General features: G+C 47.3%; 4 protein-coding genes and 8 non-coding genes across 12 annotated transcripts; all 12 read left to right on the plus strand.

Moving 5' to 3' along the window:
- The first annotated feature begins 228 nt into the window (after positions 1-228).
- Positions 229-1,422, plus strand: LOC149357847 (uncharacterized). Its single transcript, XM_089577979.1, has one exon. It carries the CDS (start codon positions 229-231, stop codon positions 1,420-1,422), a length of 1,194 nt encoding a protein of 397 aa, XP_089434105.1.
- A 3,579-nt stretch (positions 1,423-5,001) lies between these two features.
- TRNAS-GCU (transfer RNA serine (anticodon GCU)) lies at positions 5,002-5,083 on the plus strand. The gene has a single exon. It is a non-coding gene; the product is annotated as a tRNA-Ser (tRNA).
- Positions 5,084-5,479: 396 nt separating this feature from the next.
- Positions 5,480-6,580, plus strand: LOC149357849 (uncharacterized). Its single transcript, XM_089576674.1, has one exon. It carries the CDS (start codon positions 5,480-5,482, stop codon positions 6,578-6,580), a length of 1,101 nt encoding a protein of 366 aa, XP_089432800.1.
- A 110-nt stretch (positions 6,581-6,690) lies between these two features.
- Positions 6,691-6,772, plus strand: TRNAS-GCU (transfer RNA serine (anticodon GCU)). Its single transcript has one exon. It is a non-coding gene; the product is annotated as a tRNA-Ser (tRNA).
- A 192-nt stretch (positions 6,773-6,964) lies between these two features.
- TRNAS-GCU (transfer RNA serine (anticodon GCU)) lies at positions 6,965-7,046 on the plus strand. The gene has a single exon. It is a non-coding gene; the product is annotated as a tRNA-Ser (tRNA).
- A 192-nt stretch (positions 7,047-7,238) lies between these two features.
- Positions 7,239-7,320, plus strand: TRNAS-GCU (transfer RNA serine (anticodon GCU)). The gene has a single exon. It is a non-coding gene; the product is annotated as a tRNA-Ser (tRNA).
- A 244-nt stretch (positions 7,321-7,564) lies between these two features.
- LOC149357853 (uncharacterized) lies at positions 7,565-10,865 on the plus strand. The gene is made up of 4 exons (XM_089576675.1): positions 7,565-7,902; positions 8,395-8,796; positions 10,289-10,540; positions 10,676-10,865. The coding sequence occupies exons 1-4, from the start codon at positions 7,565-7,567 to the stop codon at positions 10,863-10,865; spliced, it is 1,182 nt and encodes a 393-aa protein (XP_089432801.1).
- Positions 10,866-11,566: 701 nt separating this feature from the next.
- LOC149357854 (uncharacterized) lies at positions 11,567-15,564 on the plus strand. Its single transcript, XM_089576676.1, has 2 exons — positions 11,567-11,570; positions 14,531-15,564. The coding sequence occupies exons 1-2, from the start codon at positions 11,567-11,569 to the stop codon at positions 15,562-15,564; spliced, it is 1,038 nt and encodes a 345-aa protein (XP_089432802.1).
- Positions 15,565-15,665: 101 nt separating this feature from the next.
- Positions 15,666-15,747, plus strand: TRNAS-GCU (transfer RNA serine (anticodon GCU)). The gene has a single exon. It is a non-coding gene; the product is annotated as a tRNA-Ser (tRNA).
- A 192-nt stretch (positions 15,748-15,939) lies between these two features.
- TRNAS-GCU (transfer RNA serine (anticodon GCU)) lies at positions 15,940-16,021 on the plus strand. The gene has a single exon. It is a non-coding gene; the product is annotated as a tRNA-Ser (tRNA).
- A 192-nt stretch (positions 16,022-16,213) lies between these two features.
- Positions 16,214-16,295, plus strand: TRNAS-GCU (transfer RNA serine (anticodon GCU)). The gene has a single exon. It is a non-coding gene; the product is annotated as a tRNA-Ser (tRNA).
- Positions 16,296-21,994: 5,699 nt separating this feature from the next.
- On the plus strand, positions 21,995-22,076 carry TRNAS-GCU (transfer RNA serine (anticodon GCU)). Its single transcript has one exon. It is a non-coding gene; the product is annotated as a tRNA-Ser (tRNA).
- Positions 22,077-25,035: the final 2,959 nt, after the last annotated feature.

Raw genomic sequence — 25,035 nt, forward strand, 5'->3', positions numbered from 1 at the left:
TTTTGTTGCCCATACAAATTAATTTACCGTTAGCTCCACGAAGCTCCACAGCGGGACTAGAAAGATAGCGAGAGAACTGTGGCCGCTGTTGATTTTGCAAAGTTGAGAAATTAATTGCGTAATTCTGACACCTGGTGCCTTTGCTTGCAATTATGAAAGCCGGTGTCTCCGTTGCGGCGAGGTGGCCGAGCGATTCCACTTCCGGCTTTCGAGCGAAGCGGTCGCGGGATGGATGGCTCCCACGGAGCGGTTTTTGCGGCGCAAGCCAGCCGCGGTAACAGGTTTTTTGCTTCTGGTGCTGATAATTATCAAGTTATTCTGCCAAATCTGCGTACCGGTCGCATCGTCGCCAACACCGTTTTTATGCACGGTGACCCAAGGGCCCGTCCGTACCGTGTAGAAGATTACCGGGACACTTTGGCCGAGCTCGGTGCGCTCCCCGACGTTTTAGCGTTGGGGGCGTACCAAATGAACCATGTGAGGTCGGTGACGCTGACAAGCGCCGATGCTGCCCAGAAGCTACTTTCCGCCTCCGATGTCAAGGTAAAAAATTGTCGTTGTTTGCTTATCGACCCAAATAACCGGGAGGTTCGCTTGAAGCTGCATTGGCTGTTGCAGGGAGTTACAGACGAAGATGTCCGTGTGGCATTGGCGCCCTATGGGAAGGTCACGGAGGTGACGCGAGAAAAGTGGCGTGCCCTAGGCGTTACGGAGAAAGGTTCGACGACACGCACAGTGGCACTAAAATTGCACGCGGGAGTCAAGATAGACGACATCCCCCACCAGCTGAAGATAGCCGGAGAGTTGACCCTTGCCGTTGTGCCGGGCCGCGCTCCGCTTTGTTTGCGCTGTAAGAGCACTGGGCACATACGTCGAGATTTCCAGGTGCCGCGATGCAGGCGTTGTCGCCGCTTCGGCCACGAGGACGACCAGTGCCCCAAGACGTACGCCAGCGTCGCGGGACCAGTGGATGCAATTGATTCTTCAGATCACCTCATGGATGAGGCAGACTCGGAAGAAGCAGCAAGGGCGAGCCTCAGTTCGGCCGCCGAGAAAGGCTCATCGGACACCGGAAAAGATAAGCACGCTGTCGTCGCAGACGAACCCGTCGCCGAGCTTCGACAAGATTGCCCAGATGATGGGGGTGAGGGAGCGCAGACCAGCAGTGCTGACAGCAGCCTTCTCAACGTACCCGCTATGACTCACAGCGAACCGGAGCCAATGCAGGGGACCGATACGGACAGTGGCAACTCAAGTGGAAAACGAGGTCACGATGCAGTTGAAAAAGTGTCGGGCCCTGGTGCGGTCGGGACGGATGAACCACCAGCCAAGACGACTCCTGTGCGGCGCCCGCCCTATCGTCCTCGCCCGAATACTTCGGTGGAGCGGAAGAAGGCGGAGACACCGCCTTTGCCGCCTTGAGGGATTCTTTGTGCCAAGGCACTCAGCAACACAGCCCAGTTGTGAGGTAAGCGCCATGCCTCCGGTATTTACTCCGCCTTGAAAAAAAAATCGTAATGGATAAGTCAATTCGTGTCGCGACTCTAAACGTTCGTGGGCTTGCCTCTAGGAGGAAGCAGAGTCAATTGTATCGATTGGTAAGCGACTTTGACTTGGACTTTGTAGCAGTGCAAGAGACAAAGGTTGAGGGCGATGTGGAAACCGAAGGCATGGTGCACCGATTTCCTAGCGCGATACTGCGCTGTTGTGAGCCATGCCGTGGGTACTTCTTCTGGGTGTGTGCTATTTGTGCGAGAGAGCCTTGGTCCAAAAGTAGAATCTGTAATAACTTTCCCGTCAGGTCGCCTTATTATATGCGATGTTTCATTGTTTTCTTCAAAGTGGCGTGTCATTTGTTTGTACGCGCCAACTGTGGCCGAGGAAAGAAGTCAATTTTTTGAGCAGCTGAAACAATATATTCGCTGTGACAGGCTCCTCATTGTTATTGGTGATTTTAACTGCGTCCTTTCAGCCTATGATAAAACTAGCACCCGCGCATACAAAGACGCTAGCACCACTCTGCTAAGCGAGATAATAAGAGACTGCAATTTGGAAGATGTGGCCGAATGTCTTGGCGGTGGGAGAGCTGCAGAGTATACCCATTTTCAGGCATCCAGTCACGCTCGGCTAGATAGAGCTTACGTGAGCCTTGATGTAATACCACTTTGCAGGCAATATCAAGTGAGTGCTGTTTCATTTAGTGATCATTGCTTAGTCAGTTTTGTAATAGGTAGTGCAAAAGAAAGAAAAAAACAGTTTCGAGTGGCAGTTGTGGAAATTAAATTCAAAGATACTCAACGACGAACAGTTCATGGTGGCTATAACTAATCAATTTCAAGAAATCAATGTGATGAATAACAAGACAAAGAGCGAAAAATGGGAGAACTTCAAGCAGGCAGTCAAGATGAAAGCATTAGAGCGATCGAGCGCTATATGCAGAGAAAAGCGAGAGGAAGAAAAAGTGATGCGCAGGAACCTGGGAAAAGATAAGCGAAGGGTGTCGAATGCCCGGCATTTTCATGGACGATATTCGAGCGCTAAAGCACAAACTAGAGCAGTTTGACGTCGAAAGATACCGTGCTGCTCTGGTCAGAGCAAGGGCTGATAGGCTGATAGCGGGAGAAGCACCTTCAAAGAGAGCGCTGAGCTCAGAGAAGTGGCATGCACGGCGCAACCAGATAACGGAAATTGAACATAATGGAAAAGTTAGCGATACGGCGGAAGACATCGAACGCGCCTTCTACGAGCACTACCGTGCTTTTTTTGCCAAATTTTCAGTCGACATAGATCTTTTCCACAACTATTTCCTGTCATTGATGCCAAGGTTAGAGGACACAACGAGAGACATATTAGAGGCACCTATTTGAGCCGAAGAAGTACGAAGCGCTATCGAAAGCATGCATCCGGGGAAATCTCCAGGACCAGATGGTCTGACTTCAGCCTTTTACAAGTGTTTAAAAGGTACTCTTTCTCCAGTGTTGGCGGACGTGTACAACGAGGCATTCGATAGAAATGTACTACCCCCTTCTTTCTCGTCTTCCCACACGGTCCTCATACCGAAGTCAGAAGACCCAGTTGTACTGCGCAGAGTGACGTCTTACCGACCCATTTGCCTCTCGAATTGTGACTACAAGATAATGATGAAGGTATTGGCTAAGAGGCTGCAGGCAGTTATTCACGAGTTAGTGGAGCCGCATCAAACATGCGGAATTAAAGGCCGGACGATTTCAACAAATATACTCATAGCGCGAAGTATACTCGAGTGTTGCGACGCAATGGGTACGCGTGTAGCAATGCTCCAAATAGATTTGGAGAAAGCATTTGATAGGGTGCCTCATGATGTTCTGCTGAGTGTTTTAGATTATGTAAATGTCGGTAGAATTATAAGAGACGGGGTTTCCATGGCGTACCGGGATTGCTCAACGCGGCTAATTATCAACAAGGTGGTGGGAGAGCGCATCCAAGTCCAGCGCTCGGTGCGCCAGGGTTGCCCCCTCTCGCCGCTGTTGTTTTGTTTGTACATTGAACCCCTTTGTTTAAGTGTCATAAAGAGTGATTGTGTACGTGGTTTAAAACTGCAGGAAGCGGAAGTCCGTCTCTTGGCTTACGCAGATGATGTAGCGATGTTCTGCGCCGACACTGATAGTGTCGCGCATGCTGTCCAATGTGTAAAAAGGTTTTGTACTGTTAGTGGTAGCGCTGTAAACTGGTCTAAGTGCCTGGGATTCTGGCACGGGGATTGGCCGGCGACTCCAGCCACTTTTGGCAACATGACCTTCGTTAGAACTCCAGTCAAATACTTGGGTGTGCCCCTCGACTGTTACAAGGATAATGAATCGTACTGGAGGAGAGAAGTGGACAATCTTCGAGATAGAGCAAATAAGTGGAATGGGTGGAATTGGTCGATGTTTGCAAAAACCACAATTTGTAACATTTTTTTTTAGTTAGCAAAATTTGGTACACCCTCCAAGTCTTGCATTGCTCAAGGGTAAACATACAAAAATTTAATCGCGTGTTCGCCGTTTTCATTTGGGCATCATCTTGGGAAAGAACAAGCCGCACTAATTTGTTTTTGCGAGTTCGGAATGGATGACTTGGTTTGGCGCATTTGTTTTTGAGACAAGTGGTCAATCGCTTCTTTTTCTTCAGGGACGTGAACCATCCTTTCTTACGTACTATCTGTCAACTTCGCTTGGGGATGCAACTGCCTAATATGATTGTGCACGTCGGGAGTTTGCCTGGCGGCGTCCATGGCTTTCTGCGTGAAGTCGTGATTTCGTGCAGGTTTCTGTCAACACGGTTTTCACTTGAATATCTGAGCGAAGTCAAAGGGGAAAAAGCTCTATAAAGATCTCTGCGATCTGGTTCTCCCGTACCGTTATAACGGTCTCTTTACAGAGCAGGCCTTGGGAAGAACGTTTTAAAGCGCGTGAAAGCAATGTCAATCCCAGTTGGTGTAAAGTCCTTTTTTAAACTCCATACGGGAACTCTCATTGTAAAACCGTGGATGGTCGAAAGGGTTTTTTTGTTCCATGGGGTACACATTGTATAATATGCAGAAAAGAAGAAAAAATTGAGCATGTGTTCCTGCAGTGTTGGGATGCTGTGTTCCTCTGGGATGTGCTCCAGCGTACCATCAAAAAAGTTTCCACTCGACGCCTATGGAATTCGTTACTTACCAATAGAAAGTGATGACGGAACCCCTTTTGACTTGATTATGTTAATGTGCCTGCATAGTATTTGGAAATGCACAATGGCGGTTCGGCACGCTGATCCTGATGTAAGACCTGCACGACTGGATTTTAGAGAAAGCATCAGAAACTTTTTTGAGGAGCAAAACTTGCAGGAATGTGTCCCAGAATGGCTGTCACGTTTGGAACCGTTATTGTCGATGAAGGAGTTTTAAGTACGTCCGCACAAGGTGTGCGGTCGTTTTTAACTTAGTTGGTGATTGCGGTTTGTTTTGTATGTATATCTGAATACGGTAAATAAAGAAGAAAAAGCGAGGTGGCCGAGCGGTTAAGGCGATGGACTGCTAATCCATTGGGCTCTGCCCGCGTGGGTTCGAGTCCCACCCTCGTCGTTGTCCCTCCTACTCTTTTTTGTTGCCCATACAAATTCATTTACCGTTAGCTCCACGAAGCTTCACAGCGGGACTAGAAAGATAGCGAGAGAACTGTGGCCGCTGTTGATTTTGCAAAGTTGAGAAATTAATAGCGTAATTCTGACACCTGGTGCCTTTGCTTGCAATTATGAAAGCCGGTGCCTCCGTTGCGGCGAGGTGGCTTTGGTCTTCTGCGCCGACAAACCCAGTGTCAGCAACGCAGTAAGAATGACAACCAAGTTCTGCAGGATGACGGGAAGCAGTGTCAACTGGAGCAAATCAGTTGGTATTTGGCACGGTAAATGGGGCGTCACGCCGGCTGTGTTTGAAAATATGCAATGGTCGCACTCACCAGCAAAGTATCTCGGAGTGCCTATGCAGCACTATAAAGACACCGAGGAATACTGGAAGCACGACGCGGAACGCATTAAGGAAAAAACAGCAAAGTTCGGAGGGCGTGACTCCTCTATATTTGCGAGGTCAACCGTGTGCAATCTGTTTCATGTAGCAAAGATTTGGTATGTTCTGCAGGTCATGTGTGCGTCAAGAGCTAGCATACAAAAACTGCACAGAGTGCTTGCTGTGTACATATGGCGTTCAACATGGGAGCGCACGAGTCGCACCAATCTATTTCGCGCAGTGAAGAATGGAGGGCTGGGTTTAGCCCACCTGTTTTTGATGCAAGTCGTTTCCAGGTTTCTGTTTGTGCGAGAACAAAGCGATGGATTTCTGCGGACAGTCATTAAAACGAGACTGCGTGATCATTTGCCGGTTTTTGTTGTGTCATCTACTCTGGCCAACGGGCCAAGTGTGCGTGGATTTTTACGGGAGGTTGTTTTGTCTTTCCGCTTTCTTCAGGCACGTTTTTCAGTAGAGTACCTGAGCAGCGTCACCCGGAAGAAACTGTACAGAGATATGGTTGATGTGTGTATGCCAGTGCCATTGTATCGTTCAGTATATCCGTATGGAGGGGGTAAAGATGTTATGAAGAGGGTAAAGCGGATGCCGGTTAGGCCATCTGTAAAAAGCTTCTTTTTTCAAGTACACACTGCGACGCTCCCGGTCAAGCCGTGGCTCGAGCAAAAAGGCATCTTCGTCCCGTGGACTGTAAACTGTTTGCACTGTAGAAGACCGGAGACCATCAACCACATTTTTCTTGAGTGTTCTGACGCGGTTTTTCTATGGGAAATTCTGCAACGCACCATAAAAAAGGACTTGCCAGTCACGCCGTACGGCATCCGCTTTCTCCCTACCGCTAATGAAGGAGGGGTGCCCTATGACATGATTATGACCCTGTGCCTCCATAGCATATGGCGCACTAGAATGGCTGTGCATCATGCCGATCTGAACCCAAGACCCGCCAGAGAGTACTTTATTGAAAGTGTTGCTTTCATACGTGAAGTGTGTAAAGCAAGCAGTGACCAGCCAAACTGGCTGCCGCTGTTCGACGCTCTTGACAATTTGAAGCGCTTTTAAACACCGGCGCATGCCAAAGAACGGCAAGCGCCTTTTAAATTGTTCCATTTGTGTATGTATTGTTGCTGGCCGCAGAACAGGCAATAAAGAAAAAAACAAAAAAAAAAGGCGGCGAGGTGGCCGAGCGGTTAAGGCGATGGACTGCTAATCCATTGGGCTCTGCCCGCGTGGGTACGAGTCCCACCCTCGTCGTTGTCCCTCCTACTCATTTTTGTTGCCCATACAAATTCATTTACCGTTAGCTCCACGAAGCTCCACAGCGGGACTAGAAAGATAGCGAGAGAACTGTGGCCGCTGTTGATTTTGCAAAGTTGAGAAATTAATTGCGTAATTCTGACACCTGGTGCCTTTGCTTGCAATTATGAAAGCCGGTGCCTCCGTTGCGGCGAGGTGGCCGAGCGGTTAAGGCGATGGACTGCTAATCCGTTGGGCTCTGCCCGCGTGGGTTCGAGTCCCACCCTTGTCGTTGTCCCTCCTACACTTTTTTGTTGCCCATACAAATTCATTTACCGTTAGCTCCACGAAGCTCCACAGCGGGACTAGAAAGATAGCGAGAGAACTGTGGCCGCTGTTGATTTTGCAAAGTTGAGAAATTAATTGCGTAATTCTGACACCTGGTGCATTTGCTTGCAATTATGAAAGCCGGTGCCTCCGTTACGGCGAGGTGGCCGAGCGGTTAAGGCGATGGACTGCTAATCCATTGGGCTCTGCCCGCGTGGGTTCGAGTCCCACCCTCGTCGTTGTCCCTCCTACTCTTTTTTGTTGCCCATACACATTTATTTACCGTTAGCTCCACGAAGCTCCACAGCGGGACTAGAAAGATAGCGAGAGAACTGTGGCCGCTGTTGATTTTGCAAAGTTGAGAAATTAATTGCGTGATTCTGACACCTGGTGCCTTTGCTTGCAATTATGAAAGCCGGTGCCTCCGTTGCGGCGAGGTGGATGATTCCATTTCCGGCCACCGAGCGTGACGGACGTTTTATCATGAGCTCCGTTGGAGCGGTGTCAGCGGCCCAGCAGGGCCGCGGAAACAGATTTTTTGCCCAAGATTCCCAGGATTATCAAGTTGTACTGCCGCAATTGCCAACAGGTGCGTCCGTTTTGAATACCGTCTTTTTTCACGGTGATTTGAAAGCCAGGCCTTTTCGTGTTGAAGACTTTCGCGACACGTTGGTTCGCCTCGGAATGCTCCCCGAAGTGCTAGCTCTGGGGGCGTTTCAGATGAACCACGTGTGGGCGGTCACCTTCAGTATCCCAGAAGGGACGAAGAAAATTCTGGAAGTTGGCGAAGTGAAAGTGAAGGAAAAATTACCGACGATTACGTTACTTCCTAATGCGAAATTTGAGCGCAGCAAATAAGCTGTTTCACCTTTTCGATAGACTGAAGCAAAGAAATCGAGCAACACATGTATGCGCTATCACAGAATTTTTTTTTTTTCACACGTATTCGCAATTTCGGCTCGGGCGGTGCACATATACAGATCCGCCGCCACCGATCTGGCTCTCTGATTGCCACCGCACAGGGGTTGCATTGGAGGAGGAGCGAAGAAAGGAATTAAGTTCGAGCCGGCGCTTTGACAACCGGAGACTCGCAGGAAGAGGGGGGAGGGGGCGGCGTGTACACCCAGCGGCAAACGATGGGGGCAGAAGCGCGCGCAGCAAGCGGGCAACACGATAAAGGGAGGAGGGAAGAGATAGCAGCGACTGACTGATGCCGCTGACGCCGATAGCGCTGGGGGGATGAAAGGGGGGCGGAGCTGGTTACGAGGCCGACGCCGACGACGACGCGAAACCCAGGAACGGACGCCAAAGAGCTGCGCTCTAAAACGATGCCTTGTCATTGACCCCACCAACCAGGATGTGCGGCTGAAGCTGCATTGGGTGCTGCATAACGCCCCGGACGAAGATATTCGTGATGCGCTGGCCCCATACGGGAAAGTAACCGACCTGTCTCGGGAGTGCTGGCGCGTTCAGGGCATTGCTGACAAGGGCTCTTCTACCCGCACGGTCGGCCTTAAACTGAAGCCCGGACTGACTCTCGAGGACTTGCCTCATCAAGTATGTATTACTGAAAGCAATGCCCTACTAGTTGTACCAGGTAGGCCGCCGTTATGCCTAAGGTGTAACAGTCGAGGCCACATCAGGCGGGAGTGCCGAGTGCCGCGCTGCACCTTGTGCAAGCGCTACGGCCATGATGAGAGCAAGTGTACTCGAACGTACAGGTGCCCCAAAAGTAATACGGAGCACGCGAGCGGTGGCAGAAATGGAAAAAACTGCATGCCAGCGCGCTCTATCAGCAGATGCGCAGCAAAGAGCGAAGGGGCGTCGGCACATGCGGCTGACCCATCTTGATAACTTGATGCTCGTGTTATCGCCTCAACGAGAGAAGCTGCGCTGCTACCATCCCTGCCCGCCAGGGGCGCATTCAATACCTCATGGTTTGTTGTTCGTCCGGGCCGTGCAGAAATGTTTGCCATCGGCACCGTGCGGTTTATGTTTCGTCAGGACCTTCATTACCTTTGTCTGTGGAGCAGCCGAAGTCTGTGCTACACATGACGGCGAGTTTGTGCGCTGTCGAGTATAAGCACTCGAGCAACGTTTTGGAAAATGCAGTGACAACTTTTCTTCTCTCTAGGGAACGCATGACAAGCAAAAAAAACAAAAACAATAGCATGCATGGTCTGTCTTTGATAAAAATAGGTGCTCAACGGCATAGCAAGTGGGCTAATAATTCAAGACCATTTTCTTCTACACAAATTCACTTTCTTACACTGGACTGCCTTCGAGAGCAACCCGGATACGTCGACTCATTATACGAGTCCCTTCCTCGACGCATGTTCGATGTTATTAACGTGAGCGGGAGCTTCACCCGTCATAAAACTTTGAGTTTGCATGAAAAGTGCCTTTGGAATTTGTTTTTTTAATCGCCACCACCCTGTTGCCCTTTTCTCCTTTGCATGTTTGTAAAATATAGCCGATAGGGGACGACTAAATCAGAGACAAGCTCGTTTTTCGTTTCTTTTTTTCCTCCATTGTAAGAAAGCAAATTTGTGCCAAGGGAAGTGATCCTTAATTAGTTCAGTTGCTATACTGTTGATCCCCTATCTTTATAATGAAAACAACAAAGGCAACACATGAATGTTATTCTTTTTTTTATGCACTTCCTTGAACCAAGAAAAAGTTGATCACACTTGCCAAACCGACGGACGAAGCATCTATAGCTCGCGCACAAACTCGACGAACTCATCATGAGCTTGTTCATCACAATAAAAGTAGCGCGAACTCCATGACGAACGCAGAAAGGGAAGGCGTTCTCTTTTTGTGTCCTTCGTGAAGTTTTCTCAGTTTCCACTGTCACAAACTCCCCGCGAAGCGAAGAGCGAACCACGGAAGTCTGGCAGGCTGAAAATGGTGGCATTCCTGAAAAAGCAAAAAGTGCAGTCTGCCGAACGCCACTTTCTACACGGCGCGGACAAACAACAAACGCTTGCATGATGTATTGAACGTGCCCCTGGCGAGCACTGATGGTAGCAGCGCAACTTCGCTCGTGGCGGCGATAACGCGAGCATCAAGTTATCGAGATGGGTCAGCCGGATGTGCCAACGCCCCTCCGCTCTTTGGCGCACATCTGCTGATAGAGCGCGCTGGCATGCAGTTTTTTCCATTCCGGCCACCGCTCGCATGCTCCGTATTACTTCTGGGGCACCTGTACGCCAACGTAACAGGACTGGGCGCAAGCAACCAAGTCCAAGCTGAGCACCTCATGGACCAGGGCGACGCAGAAGAGGCGGCTGGTGGTCCGACTGTACCGCCTGCTCAAGACGCCACTAGACCGCTTCCTCCCGCGAAAGAAGAGGCACAGAGTGCACCAGCAAAGGAGGCTAAGCCGGGGAGCTCTGCAACGTCCACCAACGACTGCCCCGAAAAGATGACTAGCGCCTCGACTACTGCAACCGTCACGCAACAGGGGACTGAAGACGTTGTGGCACTTGACATAACATCATCTAACCTTGTGTTTGGCGCATGATAGCCATAGTTGCTTATGCGCCATAAAACCACATATAACTAACTAACTGAAGACGTTGTGATGTCAAGCGTCGGTGCCATGGCAGCGAAGCGACTTCACGACGACAGCGGCAACGAGGTGCACGGCACCAGCAAAGAAGTCGGCGGGGAGCCGCCTGTGAAAACGACGCCCACCCGAAGGTCAACATTGAAACCGCCACCCAAAATTCCGCCCGAGCCTCGGCCCGAGCGGATGCCGTCGACGCTGCCGCCGACGTGACCCGCGGCCAAGTGAGTGTGTCGGGCCTGCCGGCGAGCGACAATGGCTAGTGTAGGGACTAGTGCACTGCAAGGGCTCGGGCCAGTTCGAAAGCCCGGGCCCGGCCCGGCCCGCGGGCCGGGCCGGGACATGATTTATTTTGCCGGGCCTCGGCCGGGCCCGGGCCTGAAGTTGCGGGCCCGGGCCGGGCTCGGGCTTAAAGCTGTGGGCCCGAACCAGGCTTGGGTCCGTACAGAAACGGCTGGTGTCCGACTTTTCATTCAATATTGCAGAGTGAAGTGCACAACTGCGGCATTGAAGCAGCGACACGGATGAGCTATGAGTTATAGTACGCGCTGAGAAAAAGCTAAGCTTTATTCATTGACTTGTTTATTTCCTTATTTCCACGCCACGGTGCAGTAAGAGTAAAATTCAACCGGCCTTAATTGGCCATTGATCATTCGCGTTCCCAAAACATACCATACACTATTAGAAGTGCATTAGGGAAGAACATATTAGTTTAGGACGCTTATGGTCTTCAAGCACATAGCATGAAATACTGAAGCATTTCAGCGTTTCGTTTCTGCTGAAAGGTCACCAGTTCGGCTATGAGCCCAACCTGTAAGATCGCGTTCAATAAAAAAATGTCATCCTACTGCTTGCTAGGCAGCTTTAATATTTATACTTCGCGGCCGGGCGGCAGAATATAACTGATTAGAATCATGGGTGAACGCAGAGTAGACTAATACGCGTGATGCAGCCCTTTTTATTTGTCTCTCGGAACTTCCGAGTTTATCTTTGCCCACCTACATGAGATCACTCTCCAAAAGACGGGCCTGCCGAGAACTACTCTTCATCACTTCCTTCTGGGTTAAGAAGAACCAACTTTCTGGAAGCCAAACTGCGGTTTCAGAACCTTTGTCGGCCAGTTCCTTATCGGTGCAGTAGCAGTCTACTAGCTTGCTCAGAGTGAGCAGTATACCTCAAGCGTTACTGTGAAACGGGCCGGGCCGGGCCCGGGCTGGGCTTCACTCCGGGATTCACGGGCCGGGCCGGGCTCACTAGAGCGATAATTTAGCGGGCCCGGGCTTGAAGCCGCGGGTCTGGGCCGGGCTCGGGCTTCAGGTCTCGGACCCGGGCTCGGGCCTCAAATTGAGGCCCGTGCAGTGCTCTAGTAGGGACGCTTTCTTGCGGCGACTTAATAAGCGCCGCCTCAATGAGCCGAAGGGCGCAAGCCACTGTGCAGGTTGTTGGAAATGCGAATAGTGCCGATAGTGAAGGGGATACTGTGTGGTTCGAATGCTTCTTTAAGGAAAGATGGCAGTCAACCTAGAAACAAGTTTACACGTCGGCACGCTCAACGTGCGCGGCTTGTCTAATCGTAGGAAACAGTACCAACTTAGCCGACTTTTTATGGAGTGCGACTTAGACATAATTGCTGTTCAAGAGACGAAAGTTGAAAGCGAAGAGGCAACGAACCGCATGGTGGAACCTTTCAGAGCCAGATATAATGTGTGCATTTCTCACGCTATTGGCACAGCGGGTGGGTGTGCGTTATTTGTTAAAAATTCCATTGAAGTGATTATAGAAAGTGTTTATGCTTGTGACAGTGGCCGCCTCATTGTGTGTGACTTTATGCTGCATGCCAATAAGTTCCGAGTTATTTGTTTATATGCTCCAAATAGTGCAAGTGAACGGAAAATGTTTTTTGAGATTGTTGATCGGCACCTAAACAGTGATGAAAGGATCATTATCATGTTGGGAGATTTTAACTGTGTGTGCAGATCAGGATATCGAGCGAGACAGGCACCGGTTCGAGATGCGAGTTCAGTGTTTCTGAGCGAGTGTGTAGAGGACCGAGCACTGGCAGATGTGGGTTACTTTATGTCGAATCCAACAATACAGTACTTTACCCATCAGCAACGAGGCAGCCTCGCCAGATTAGACCGAATTTATGTTTCGGCAATACTGGTGCCTGTGTGTACCAACTATGATGTCAAAAACTTTTCTTTTAGTGATCACAGTTTGGTCACTGTGACGTTGGGTCCAAAAAAGCCACCGAAATTCAGCTGGGATCTGTGGAAGTTCGATGTACAGATTCTTGATGATGATTATTTTGTACAGAAAATGCACGACAAAATGAACGACGTGCTTCCATGCAGGACGCAAAGCTACACTGAGGCGTGGGAAATATTCAAACAAGAAGCGAAAATAACTGCCATTGAAAGAGCCAGCGTGCTCCGCAAGAATAAGAGTAAAAAAGATGAAACTGAAAAAAAAGTTGGACTGCTATCTCAGTGAAGAAGCTTCGTCGCCGGGTCGGTTTGTTAAAGAAATAAAAGAAGTGAAGAGCGAACTTGAGATAATCGACGTGGACAGATACCGAGGCGCGGTAATACGCGCGCGTTCTGAAAGATTGTACTTGGGGGAAGCACCGACTCGACGGTCTATGTCAGACGAAAGGAGCTACGCTGCACGCAACGAAATAAGAGCGATAACGTTCAGTGACACAGTTGTGCGAGGCAGTGAATCGATAAAGTGCGCTTTCGTAGATTATTACTGTGAACTGATTGGCAGGGAACCAGAACTCGTAGAAGGATTTGAAACAGAATTCTTAAAGCTCATGCCAAAGCTAGGAGAAGAAGTGAAAGAAAGCTTAGAGGCACCAATTACCATTACAGAAATAGAAAGTGCTATTGATGAATTAAGCACCGGAAAAGCACCAGGGCCGGACGGGTTCGGTTCGGAATTTTATAAAGCTTTTAAAGACAAGGTTGCAATGGCACTACACTGTGTGATAGAAGAAGCATACAGCAGAAAAGAATTGCCCCCGTCGTTTAAACATAGCCACGTGGTACTGATTCCCAAATCTGATGACCCTACTGCGCTGTTGTCGGTGCGCGCGTACCGACCGATAACGCTGTCCAACACAGATTATAAGATTTTCGCGAAAGTATTAGGTAAAAGACTTCAACGGGTAATACAACAGCTAGTGGGACCACACCAAACATGCGGCATTAGAGGACGTTCTATCCAAACAAACATACACGTGATCAGAACTGTTCTAGAGTGCTGTGATGCACATTGCGGGAAAGTGGCAATGGTTCAGTTGGATTTAGAGAAAGCTTTCGATAAAGTCGCCCACAAAGTCCTTTTAAGTGCCTTGAAACACGTGAACGTCGGCAAGGTACTTCTAGAGGGGATAGAGCTATGTTACACAAATAATTTTACCAGAATTATAATAAATAAGACATTAACCACTCCAATCCAAGTGAAATCGTCTGTTAGGCAAGGGTGTCCCTTGTCACCTCTATTATTTTCATTGTTTCTTGAGCCCTTTTGTTTGAGCATTATAATGAACAAGGATGTTACCGGTTATAGTTTTTGTTCAAGCGAAGTTAAGCTTTTGTCATACGCGGACGACATTTTGGTTTTCTGCGCCGACACACCCAGTGTCAGCAACGCAGTAAGAATGACAACCAAGTTCTGCAGGATGACGGGAAGCAGTGTCAACTGGAGCAAATCAGTTGGTATTTGGCACGGTGAATGGGGCGTCATGCCGGCTGTGTTTGAAAATATGCAATGGTCGCACTCACCAACAAAGTATCTCGGAGTGCCTCTGCAGCACTATAAAGACACCGAGGAATACTGAAAGCACGAAGCGGAACGCATTAAGGAAAAAACAGCAAAGTTCGGAGGGCGTGACCTCTCTACATTTGCGAGGTCAACCGTGTGCAATCTGTTCCTTGTAGCAGAGATTTGGTATGTTCTGCAGGTCATGTGTGCGTCGAGAGCGAGCATACAAAAACTGCACAGAGTGCTTGCTGTGTACATATGGCGTTCAACATGGGAGCGCACGAGTCGCGCCAATCTGTTTCGCGCAGTGAAGAGTGGAGGGCTGGGTTTAGCCCACCTGTTTTTAAAGCAAGTGGTTTCTAGGTTTCTGTTTGTGCGAGACCAAAGCGATGGATTTCTGCGGACAGTCATTCAAACGAGACTGCGTGATCATTTGCCGTTTTTTGTTGTGTCATCTACTCTGGCCAACGGGCCAAGTGTGCGCGGATTTTTACGGGAGGTTGTTTTGTCTTTCCGCTTTCTTCAGGCACGTTTTTCAGTAGAGTACCTGAGTAACGTCACCCGGAAGAAACTGTACAGAGATATTGTTGATGTGTGTATGCCAGTGCCATTGTATCGTTCAGTATATCCACATGGAGGTGGTAAAGATGTTTTGAACAGGGTAAAGCGGATGCCGGTTAGGCCATCTGTAAAAAGCTTCTTTTTTCAAGTACACACTGCGACGCTCCCGGTCAAGCCGTGGCTCGAGCAAAAAGGCATCTTCGTCCCGTGGACTGTAAACTGTTTGCACTGTAGAAGACCGGAGACCATCGACCACATTTTTCCTGAGTGTTCGGACGCGGTTTTTCTATGGGACATTCTGCAACGAACCATAAAAAAGGACTTGCCAGTCACGCCGTACGGCATCCGCTTTCTCCCTACCGCTAATGAGGGAGGGGTGCCCTATGACATGATTATGGCCCTGTGCCTCCATAGCATATGGCGCACTAAGATGGCTGTGCATCACGCCGACCTGAACCCAAGGCCGGCCAGAGAGTACTATATTGAAAGTGTTGCTTTCATACGTGAAGTGTGTAAAGCAAGCAGTGACCAACCAGACTGGCTGCCGCTGTTCGACGCTCTTGTCAATTTGAAGCGCTTTTAAACACCGGCGCATGCCAAAGAACGGCAAGCGCCTTTTAAATTGTTGCATTTGTGTATGTATTGTTGCTGGCCGCAGAACAGGCAATAAAGAAAAAAAAAAGCGGCGAGGTGGCCGAGCGGTTAAGGCGATGGACTGCTAATCAATTGGGCTCTGCCCGCGTGGGTTCGAGTCCCACCCTCGTCGTTGTCCCTCCTACTCTTTTTTGTTGCCCATACAAATTCATTTACCGTTAGCTCCACGAAGCTCCACAGCGGGACTAGAAAGATAGCGAGAGAACTGTGGCCGCTGTGGATTTTGCAAAGTTGAGAAATTAATTGCGTAATTCTGACACCTGGTGCCTTTGCTTGCAATTATGAAAGCCGGTGCCTCCGTTGCGGCGAGGTGGCCGAGCGGTTAAGGCCATGGACTGCTAATCCATTGGGCTCTGCCCGCGTGGGTTCGAGTCCCACCCTCGTCGTTGTCCCTCCTACTCTTTTTTGTTGCCCATACAAATTTATTTACCGTTAGCTCCACGAAGCTCCACAGCGGGACTAGAAAGATAGCGAGAGAACTGTGGCCGCTGTTGATTTTGCAAATTTGAGAAATTAATTGCGTAATTCTGACACCTGGTGCCTTTGCTTGCAATTATGAAAGCCGGTGCCTCCGTTGCGGCGAGGTGGCCGAGCGGTTAAGGCGATGGACTGCTAATTCATTGGGCTCTGCCCGCGTGGGTTCGAGTCCCACCCTCGTCGTTGTCCCTCCTACTCTTTTTTGTTGCCCATACAAATTCATTTACCGTTAGTTCCACGAAGAAGGGCACAGCGGGACGCAGAAAGAGAGCGAGAGAACTGTGGCCGCTGTTGAGTTTGCTAAGTTGAGAAATTAATTGCGTAATTCGGAAACCTGGTACCTTTGCTTGCAATTATGACGGCTGGTGCATTTTTTGGGGCGAGGTGGCCTCCAGGCCCGGTTGGTTAAGTGCTGTTTTTTATAAAGTGTTTAAAGTGTTTTTATAAAGTTTTATAAAGTGAATTAACCCCTTGGCTGACTTCTTTATTTAACGAAGCCTGCAATCGTAATGCTCTGCCTCCATCCTACGGTACGTCTGTTCACGAAAAAAAGGATGTGCTTAAAATGCATTTCAATTGTATTGTATTAATTTCATATTTATTTCGCATTTTTCTGTCCCTGTGCTTAAACTGCAATGCGAATGATTTCTAAGTATGCTGCGAATAATACATTGAACGTTCTTGAAAATAGGTGAAAAGTACATTTTTGCCCGCTTAGCATATTTACAATGCATTAAAAATATACTAAAAATACCCGTTAAATACATTAGATTACATTATAAATACACTAAAAATATACATTTAATACATTAAAAATATATTCACTTTGGCTTAAAAAAGGACGACTTCACAGAATGATACGGGTGAATGCTTCAACCGCAGAACAAATTGTATAAGTGCAATTCTCATCAATATCAATGTATATCAGATTATAAGGTCACGTGACGGCATGGGAACGGCAAAGATACCTACGCAGCAAACCATGGCCGAAAGGCTGCAGCAAACTACAAATACTCCGACAAGCGTTGTTGTTAGAGGCTGTAGAGAATAGGAAAGACAGACAAGCGCCTTACTTGGCTTGCCTTATATATACCCACCGAGAATGATGCATTATCTTACCCGATGAGGCTTTTATTTGCGCAAAGACTGTGGGCCGAAAACTTATTCGAGAAGTGCCCTTCTGGTCGCGTTCGAATCGATAGGCAACCTAGACAGAATTGCTAGTCGAAACTTACGTCAGAAATAGGTCAGGAGTCGAACTGTCAACCAACAGATACACGGGCGTCTATGGGAGCCGGTCGGCCTTGCCGGTCTTGGTCCTTTTCGCTGGCATATTCGGGCCCGGAAATACCCAAGGCGCCTTTGCCGGTATCATGCTATCACGTTCTCCGCACGTAGTGTAAATAAGTGGTGATTACCTTCCTGCTAGAAATTACCATAAACGAAAGGACTTCAAAACAGAATAGGCTTGGGCAGGTTGGTAATTCATTGCAACACAGTAATCATAGCGCGCGAAAAACGCAGCGTTCTCGTCCGGTCTCGTCTTTGTCCTGCGTTGTTTCGGCGCTATGATTACTGTGTTGCAACGAATGGACGACAGGAAAGCGATAGTTTTCACTGTTCCCTGAAACAACATTTCGAGCTCTAGATTTTTCCACGGTAGCTTGAAGTGTAATGCAAATATGCTTACGTGGACTGCCCATTTGTTCGAATCGAAGTATACTTGGACGGATTAACTGCGTATTTACGAAAGTATACTTTAAAAACATTGCCAACACCAAAATGCGATTTCCCTAAACTCTATTTCGAGCATTGGGTTCTTCAAAGGCAGCTCGAAGTGTGCTGCAAATATGCTAAGGCGGACTGCCAATTATTTGCTAGAATTTACGTATTCTTTGGACGAATTGATTGCGTATTTACGGAAGTACACTTCAAATACGTTGACAACACGCAATTGCCTTTTCCCGAAACGCGAGTTTGAGCACTCGAGTGTTCAATGGCAGCTTGAAGTGTGCTGCAAGTATGTTTTAAAGGACTTCCCTTTTGTTAGAATTGAAGTATACTTCGGATGAATTAATTTCATAATTACGAAAGTGCACTTTTAATACATGAACAAGATGCTAAAACTGCATACATATACGTTTACAAAGACTGCCCGTTTTTTATAATTCAAGTACACTTTGGATGAAATAATTTCATATTTCCGAAAATACACTTTTAATACATTGACAACATGCTATAACTGCATACATATACGCTTACAAGGACTGCCCGTTTTTTTAGAATTCAAGTATAATTTGGATGAATTAATTTCATATTTTCAAAAATACACTTTTAATACACTGACAAGATGCTAAAACTGCATACATGTTTTTTGAGGTATTTGAAAAGTGCTCGAAGTATGCTTTAAGTGAGGTATTTTTGGTATGTTTTAAAAATACATTTCGAATACCAAGCATAATATTTCAGGAACGCATTTCCTACATATTTTAAGTGCATTCATGAATGCAAAATATGTTTAAAATACGATTTAAATACCCCACCGTATATTCCGAACGTATTAGTTTTTGCTAAGGGGTCCCACACAGTACTTATTCCTAAAACAGATGACGCGCAGAAACTTAAACTGGTTACACCATATAGGCCCATCTCGCTGTCGAACGTCGATTACAAAATTTTTATGAAGGTGCTAGCTGCCAGGCTTCAGATGGCAATTATAGAAATTGTTGGCCCTCATCAAACGTGTGGCATCAAGGGGCGGTCTATTACTCATAATATTCACAAAGCAAGAAGTGTGTTGGAGTGCTCTGACGCCGTTGGTGCTCGTGTGGCAGTTCTCCAAATAGATTGAGAAAAAGCTTTTGACTGTGTTGCACATGACATATTGTTTTCTATCCATCATGTTAATTTAGGCACTATTATCACTGAGGGCGTGGCCTTGGCGTACAGAAATTGCACTACCAGGTTAATTGTTAATAAATCGTTGGGGGCCCCCATTAACGTTCAGCGCTGTGTTCACCAGGGTTGCCCTCTCAGTCCTCTTTTATTTTTTATCTATATAGAAACTTTGTGTAAGCACATTATAAGAAATAAGGCTGTTCAAGGATTTCGGCTGCAGACGGCTGAAGTCAAGATCCTAGCATATGCTGATGATGTTGCTGTTTTTGGCGTGAGTCACGATAGCATTCGTAACGCGGTCGACGGGGTAAAGCGATTCAGCACTGTGGCGGGGAGCAGGGTTAACTAGGGGAAGTGTGTGGGGTTCTGGGATTTACAGTGGCCAGAAACACCGGAAAATTTTCCTAACGTGGCCTGGAACACGACCCATGTGAAATACTTGGGGGTCCCTCTGGAAAATTACCGAGACAGCGAACCGTATTGGAGACGTCAGGTGCAAGAAACACGCGAAAAGGCAGAAAAAATTACGAGGAACTTTAGCGGCTAAAGTGCTGAAAGGCGAAAGCCTGAGTGCTGCATTCTGCTACACGATTGTTCACTTCACATTTTGTTGGTGCATTAATTAACTGCCAATTAATGACGCTTAAGCTTCGCCTTTAGGAGTGGAACGCGACAGCGTGTTGTAGCGCTGCCACGGAGTCGATTGAACGCCGCCACCCGTTCGGCGCGATGCCTTGCCCTTTGAACGCAACGCTTTTTAAGGAAAGTAAATGGCGCAGTAATTCTCTGTCGTCTCGGTGGACACCTGAGCCGCACTGTACAGGAAGGGAGGAAGTGGAGTGAAAGAAGAAAGAGGGGCCGTAATGAAGAAAATGAAAATTGTATTTGAGGAAAGGAAATTACGCATTAACTGTCTCGCATATATCAGTAGCACTAGTCGAAAATTGTATTTGACGAAAGAAAGTTGCGCAGTAACTGTCTCACATATTTCGGTGGACACCCGTCAAAATTCGCGCGTGGTGACATCACGACAATTTGGACCAATCTGAAACGCGGACAAATACGCCTTGCTCGTCAGTAAATTGTTTTTTGAGGAAAGGAAATGTATCTGTCTCGCATATCTAGGTGCACACCTGAACCTCGCCGTAACGGGAAGGGAGGAAGATAGGAGTGAACGAAGACACCGTATTCACTAGACGCACCTTTGTTCATTCCAAACCATCGAGCTGGCATAGCGGAGTGGTAGTGTGCTCGACTCGCACTCCGGAGACCGGGGTTCGATTCCCAAGCTCGGCCAATTTCTTACTCGGTTTTATTTATTTATCTGGCCTGACTAGAAAGGTTAATTGGACTAATTGGTTAAGTAAGCAATTAACTAAACTCAAACTTACTTGGAGCATCACTATACGATCCCTTTAATTGGTTGCATGGTTTGTAGCCAAAGTACAATTGGCCCCGTTTGAAATTCGCGCACTGTGACGTTGCGACCGTTTCGACCAACTGAAAAGTGTGACATTTCTTGTCGACAGCTCCTGCTTACAACGATGAGGCATTAAAGGCTTAGGCCTTAAAAGTGGAAAGCATCCTATCTATCTATATTTGCGAGAGCCACAGTGTGCAATCTGTTTTTCATCAGCAAACTGTGGTATGTGATGCAAGTGATGCATTCTTCCCGAACTGATGTACAAATGTTACACCGTATTTTTGCTGTTTTTGTGTGGGCCTCGAAATGGGAGAGGTGTACGCAAACCAATTTGTTCAGAACAGTGACGGATGGGGGACTCGGGCTTGGACATTTATTTGCGAAGCAATTGGTCAGTAGATTCCTATTTTGGCGCGATGTGCATAATCCTTTTCTGCGCACAGCGTGCCAAGTAAGGCTCAGTACGGCTTTGCCAGACTTTGTGATTTCAACTGAGTATACGTATGACGGGTGGCATTTTTGGTTTCTTCAAGGAGATAGTTGCCAGAGTCAAATTTTTAAATGCCAGATTTTCAAAACAATATTTGAGTGATGTGAGCCGGAAAGATTTGTACAAGGATTTGTGTGACAGCTTCTTTCCAGTGCCCTTGTACAGGGCCATGTGCTGTGGAGGGCCGGGCTACAACGTATTCAAAAGGGAAAAGAAAATGAAGGTACCACCGGGAGTCAAGAGTTTCTTCTTTAAGTTGCACTCTGGAACTTTACCTGTGAAAACTTTTCTCGAGGCAAAACAGATATTTCTTCCTTCGGGGTCGCATTGTATCATATGCAAAAAGCCGGACACAATTGATCACGTATTTTTGCACTGTTGGGAAGGGGTCTATTTTTGGGACGTTTTGCAGAGGACTTTGAAGAAACAGCTTCCAATGCACTCATATGGAATAAGGTTCTTCCCAACCAAAAACGAGGATGGGGTCCCGTTAGACTTAGTCATGCTGGTGGGCCTCCACAGTATATGGCGCTCCAGCATAGCAGGGTATCATTGTAACCCTGACGCACGGGCAGCCCGCATGTATTTTAGAGAAAGTATGCACAAGTTTCTGGAAGAAAAGCTAATAGTGGAGGTTCCTGAGTGGTTACCAAGGCTGGAACCCCTCGTCAATTTAAGAGAATTTTAACCTGACTTAGACAGGCCCACTCTTTGGGATCCTGGCTAACTCTCTATACTGTATGTACATATTATCATGTTCTGTTTTGTATCAAAGCCCGGCAATAAAGAAAAAAAAAGCGGCGAGGTGGCCGAGTGGTTAAGGCGATGGCTGCTAATCTATTGGGCTCTGCCCGCATGGGTTAGAGTCCCACCCTCGTCGTTTTTTGACTCTTTTCTGTTGCCCATACAAATACATTTACCGTGAGCTCCACGAAAAAGGGCACAGCGGGACGTAGAAAGACAGCGAGAGAACTGTGGCCGGTGTTGATTTTACGAAGATGAGAAATTAATTGCGTAATTCGGAAACCTGGTGCCTTTGCTTGCAGTTATGAAGGCCCGTGCTTCCGTTGCGGCGAGGTGGCCGAGCGGTTAAGGCGATGGACTGCTAATCTATTGGGCTCTGCCCGCGTGGCTTCGAGTCCCAGCCTCGTCGTTGTCCCCCCTCCAACTCTGTTCTGTTGCCCATACAAATCCATTTACCGTTAGGTCCACGAAGAAGGGCACAGCGGGACGCAATAAGAAAGCGATTGTACTTATAAAATTTTTATGAAAATGCTTGCTAAAAGGCTCCAAACAATAATTACGGATATTGGAGGGGGTCACAAAACGTGCGGTATAAAGAAGAGATCAATATTTACGAGCATTCTTGTTGCACATGCCATTCTTGAGTGTTGCGATTCTGAGGACATTCTGAGCACTCCTAGCCGTGCTTCCTGGGTTTATGCGATGTGTGTGTGAAGCCTCCGAGTAGCAAGCGTAACTGGCTCACGTGTTCAGTGGACACCTCAGTCGGGCTGCGAGCAGGCGTGGCATCCACCTACAAATTGGCGCAGCTATGTGCTTTTCTTTTTCTCAAAACCAACCGAAGGTTTGGACTGCGTTCATTTTGAGGGAGGAAAGGCGCATAACTGGCTCTCTGGGTCAGTGGACACCTCACCTGTTTTTCGAGGTACGTGACAGTGGTGACAAAGATGTGCTCTGCATGCGTTGGGGTTGACAACATTATGACTGAAACGCGGCACGAATAGGCCACCAGCATTCGTTGGATTCATTGGTGTTGGCGTTAGTGTTTTAGAGTCCGTTGATTTTGAGGAAACGAAAGGCGCATAACTGACTCCCAGGGCCTATGGAGAACTGAATCGCGCTTTGATGTACGTGGCTGTGGTGTCCACCTGCAAAAAAAAACGTGCTTTTGCACAATATTTTGTGCTGAGCAATGCTAAATCAGCAGCCATTTTTTTGGCCCATTCGCACTCGGAGTGACTTGAGGGGTAATTCTCTTGTAACTCTGAGCGCTCTCCTCTTGTAGCTCCTGGCGCTATATATATATATATATATATATATATATATATATATATATATATATATAATATACAGGGTGTCCCAGATAACTTGGACCAAGATTTACAAACAAACTAAGCGTTCTTCAGAACGGAAAACGCCTGGATATTGTAAGGGCTTATCTAAAGTTACAATACTATTTTTTTCGGTCCTCCTATTTGAATAATTAGTGCCGATAAAAAATAACTTTTTAAGTATAGCTTGAAATGTTCAGGCGTCAATAGGAATGCTGTGGAGCTCCACAAATATTGTCCAACCCAGGCACTTCCAACGAGATAGACTTCGTGCGGCTGTTTTTATTCGGGAAAAAACGCAAGCCCGCGGAGTTTAAAAAATACCACGTGACAGCACGCCCCATGCGCCCGGATGGGCTGCGATTACACCGCTCTCATCCGTGCTTTGTAAAAAACATCACTCGCTTCGCGCCTTTCGTGCTGCCCAAGACAGGCTTCACGATGCACTTGGTTCCAAGGTAAGCGCCGGTGGGTTCGGGCGGCAATTGAAAGAAAGCGCGGCTCCTGTTCTTCTGCGTAATTCACACGACGTTATCAGGCTTGTTTTATGCGTCTTTGCTTGTTGGGATCTTGCTCCCGAATTCAAACTCATGAGATTGTCATGGTTCCTCCACTTGCATTCTGCTAACGGGACAGCACATTTATCGCCGTAGGAACGGGAGCCGTGCTTTCAAGTTCTGACCGTATCCACTGACGCTTATCTTAGAACCAAGCACAACGCGGAGCACGAAAGGCGCAAAAGCAGCACGAAAGGCGCTAAGCGAGTGATGGTTTTTACAATGCATGGGTGGGAGCGCTGAAATCGCGGCGCATTCGGGCGCACAGAGCGCGCTGTCTCGTATTACTCTTTAAACTCCGTGGACTTTCGTTTTTTCCGACTAAAAATGGCCACGCTAAGTCTGTCTCCTTCGAAATGCCTGGGTTGGACAATATTTGCGGAGCTCCACAACATTCCTATTGACGCCTAAACTTTTCAAGCTATATTTAAAAAGTTAATTTTTTTATCTCGACTAATTATTCAAATAGGAGGACTGAAAAAATAGCACTGTAACTTCAGATAAACCTTAACAACATCCACGCGTGTTCAGTTCAGAACAACGCTTAGTTTTTTTTAAATCTTTTTTAAATATATATATATATATATGTATATATATATATATATGTATATATATATATATATATATATATACATACATACATACATACATACAGGGTGTTTCACCTAACTTGAAGCAAGGATTTAAAAAAAACGGTAAACCGCAGCCCGCTGAAACCAACGATACATTGTTCGTTCGCCATCGTGTGGCGCTCTTCAAAACATTTTTTATTGTGCTTAATTAGTTAATTAACTAAGATGAATTATGAAAATTTTCAAGTATTCATTTTAGTGCCAAGACAGTTAGGTTGTAGAGCAGGTTTATAAACAACCAATCCAATTTATTGTACCATCGTATCTGTTACGGGGTCTTTTTTTCCGGCATCTAAAGAAAGCCCACGAAATATGAAAAACTACAACGTCACTGCGCACCTGCGCTATCATATTGCAGCGCTCTCAACGGCCCTTCGAGCAAACGGAGCGTGCCCGCTGATCGTGGCGAAGTGAACGGCGGCCGCCCCTCTTAGCAGCGGCTTGACAGTGCGTCAGCACTTTTCGCAGCGGCGCGGCGACCGCCGTTCACTTCGCCACGATCAGCGGGTTAGATGCCAGAAAAAAGAACCCCGTAAGAGATACGATGCTACAATAAACTGGATTGGTTGTTCATAAACCTGCTCTACAACCTAACGTAACTGTGTTGGCACTAAAATGAATATTTAAAAATTTGCATAACTCATCTTTGTTAATGAACTAATTAAGCGCAATAAAAAATATTTTTAGGAGCGCCACATCATGGCGAACAATGTATAGTTGGTTTCAGCGCTGCGGTTTATCGCTTTTTTTAAATCCTTGGTTCAAGTTACGTGAAACACCCTGTATATAGGGTGTTTCACGTAACACGAACCAAGGATTTAAAAAAGTGGCCTACCGGTGCTGGGCGA

Source organism: Amblyomma mixtum, chromosome 3 (assembly GCF_055824585.1).
Source record: "Amblyomma mixtum isolate Tamu chromosome 3, ASM5582458v1, whole genome shotgun sequence".
Lineage (NCBI taxonomy): Eukaryota > Metazoa > Arthropoda > Arachnida > Ixodida > Ixodidae > Amblyomma > Amblyomma mixtum.

Bases quoted from the DNA above. Each gene is read 5' to 3' on its own strand.
- LOC149357847 (XM_089577979.1), top strand. From the start codon at position 229: ATGGATGGCTCCCACGGAGCGGTTTTTGCGGCGCAAGCCAGCCGCGGT.
- LOC149357849 (XM_089576674.1), top strand. From the start codon at position 5,480: ATGCAGCACTATAAAGACACCGAGGAATACTGGAAGCACGACGCGGAA.
- LOC149357853 (XM_089576675.1), top strand. From the start codon at position 7,565: ATGAGCTCCGTTGGAGCGGTGTCAGCGGCCCAGCAGGGCCGCGGAAAC. The intron at 8,797-10,288 runs GTACAGGTGCCC...TCTGGGGCACCT, and splicing joins GAGAGCAAGTGTACTCGAAC to GTACGCCAACGTAACAGGAC. The intron at 10,541-10,675 runs GCAACAGGGGAC...TGTGATGTCAAG, and splicing joins TCGACTACTGCAACCGTCAC to CGTCGGTGCCATGGCAGCGA.